This window comes from Hirundo rustica, chromosome 11 (genome assembly GCF_015227805.2).
Source record: "Hirundo rustica isolate bHirRus1 chromosome 11, bHirRus1.pri.v3, whole genome shotgun sequence".
Classification (NCBI taxonomy): domain Eukaryota; kingdom Metazoa; phylum Chordata; class Aves; order Passeriformes; family Hirundinidae; genus Hirundo; species Hirundo rustica.
In genome coordinates this window covers 16,187,678-16,188,786 of record NC_053460.1, presented here as the reverse complement: position 1 = coordinate 16,188,786, position 1,109 = coordinate 16,187,678, and the positions used below count along the sequence as shown (strand labels likewise).

Below are 1,109 nucleotides of genomic sequence, written 5' to 3'. Positions count from 1 at the left end.
TTAACTTACAACTTGGAAGAGTATTACTGTCACACCAAAGGACACGGTAGCTTTATTAAAAAGGGTCACATTTGTATTTCAGTTTCATCATCTGGAAGCTGAGGAGTTTGTATTTTTCTACTCCTGACACGAGTGGGTGAGGCTCTGGTCTTCTGAAATCCAGTGAAATGTCTCAAAGTTAACAAGTTTACAAAAACAGGATGTCATCTTGTTTTCCAGTAAGGTACTGGAAGTACAGGTAAGAATTTCAGAAGCCAATAGCCAGAAGGGAAATATTTGTAACGTATGCAAGAGCACAATTTCAGGAAAGTTCCGTTTCAAACAGTGGAATAAAGCACACACTGTAGCTTAGGAATTTAGGTACCTGCATGTGCATCTTTCTACACACAGAAATAAAACCACACCCATCGTCACTGGTACAAATACACCAACAGCTCTGCTGCTGAAGGTTTGAATTCATGCACCAGGCTCAAACTTGAGTGAGGCATGAATGATGCTGAAATGGAGTTTCACATGATTTTTCATTGTTTATCCATAGTTCTTATTCCCCTTGGCACAACGAAAGCCACTTTTGAAAATGCAGGTATCAACCAAAGCTTAACAAAGGTATCAAACCACTACACATCTAAATGTTTAAGTACATACATATAAGCAGGGCAAGTCTCCCAAGAGCTTTTTTATTATTTCTACGCTGCTTCTCTGTGGAGCACCCTCTGCATGCTGAGTTAGATGCACTAAGTACTGAGCATTTATTGCAACAGCAAGTTGTAGCCACCATTTAAACAAACACACACCCCCCCACCCCCCATTTTACTTAATAAAAACCAAGAACTTGAGAAGCAGAAACTGTTCTTTCACGTGCTCCTGCAATTAAAGCAGCCCACACTGACTTCAAGCATAACTAAGATGACAGAAAGTATTCTTACAAGCCTCCGATTTCCACTTGGCTGTTTGCTTCCTTGCTCAGCCCAAGGATTACAAGCGTTAGACGAAGGCGTCTGCAGCCTTTCCTGTATGTTCTCAGCAGGTCATAAGCAAGGTGCGCCTTTTTCCATCCAGGACACAAAATCAGTGCTAGTGGCTACATACACAGGAACAAAAATTGATAA

The 1,109-nt window shown here is 41.0% G+C and overlaps 1 protein-coding gene across 1 annotated transcript in view; it reads right to left on the bottom strand.

Moving 5' to 3' along the window:
* The window catches only part of TDRD12 (tudor domain containing 12), a 184,994-nt gene that overhangs the window by 7,207 nt on the left and 176,678 nt on the right, over positions 1 to 1,109 (bottom strand). Inside the window, exon 14 of the mRNA XM_040075676.2 lies at positions 927 to 1,081. Within this exon, the coding sequence (XP_039931610.1) occupies positions 927 to 1,081 (155 nt within the window). The remainder of the gene's footprint in view (positions 1 to 926; positions 1,082 to 1,109) is intronic.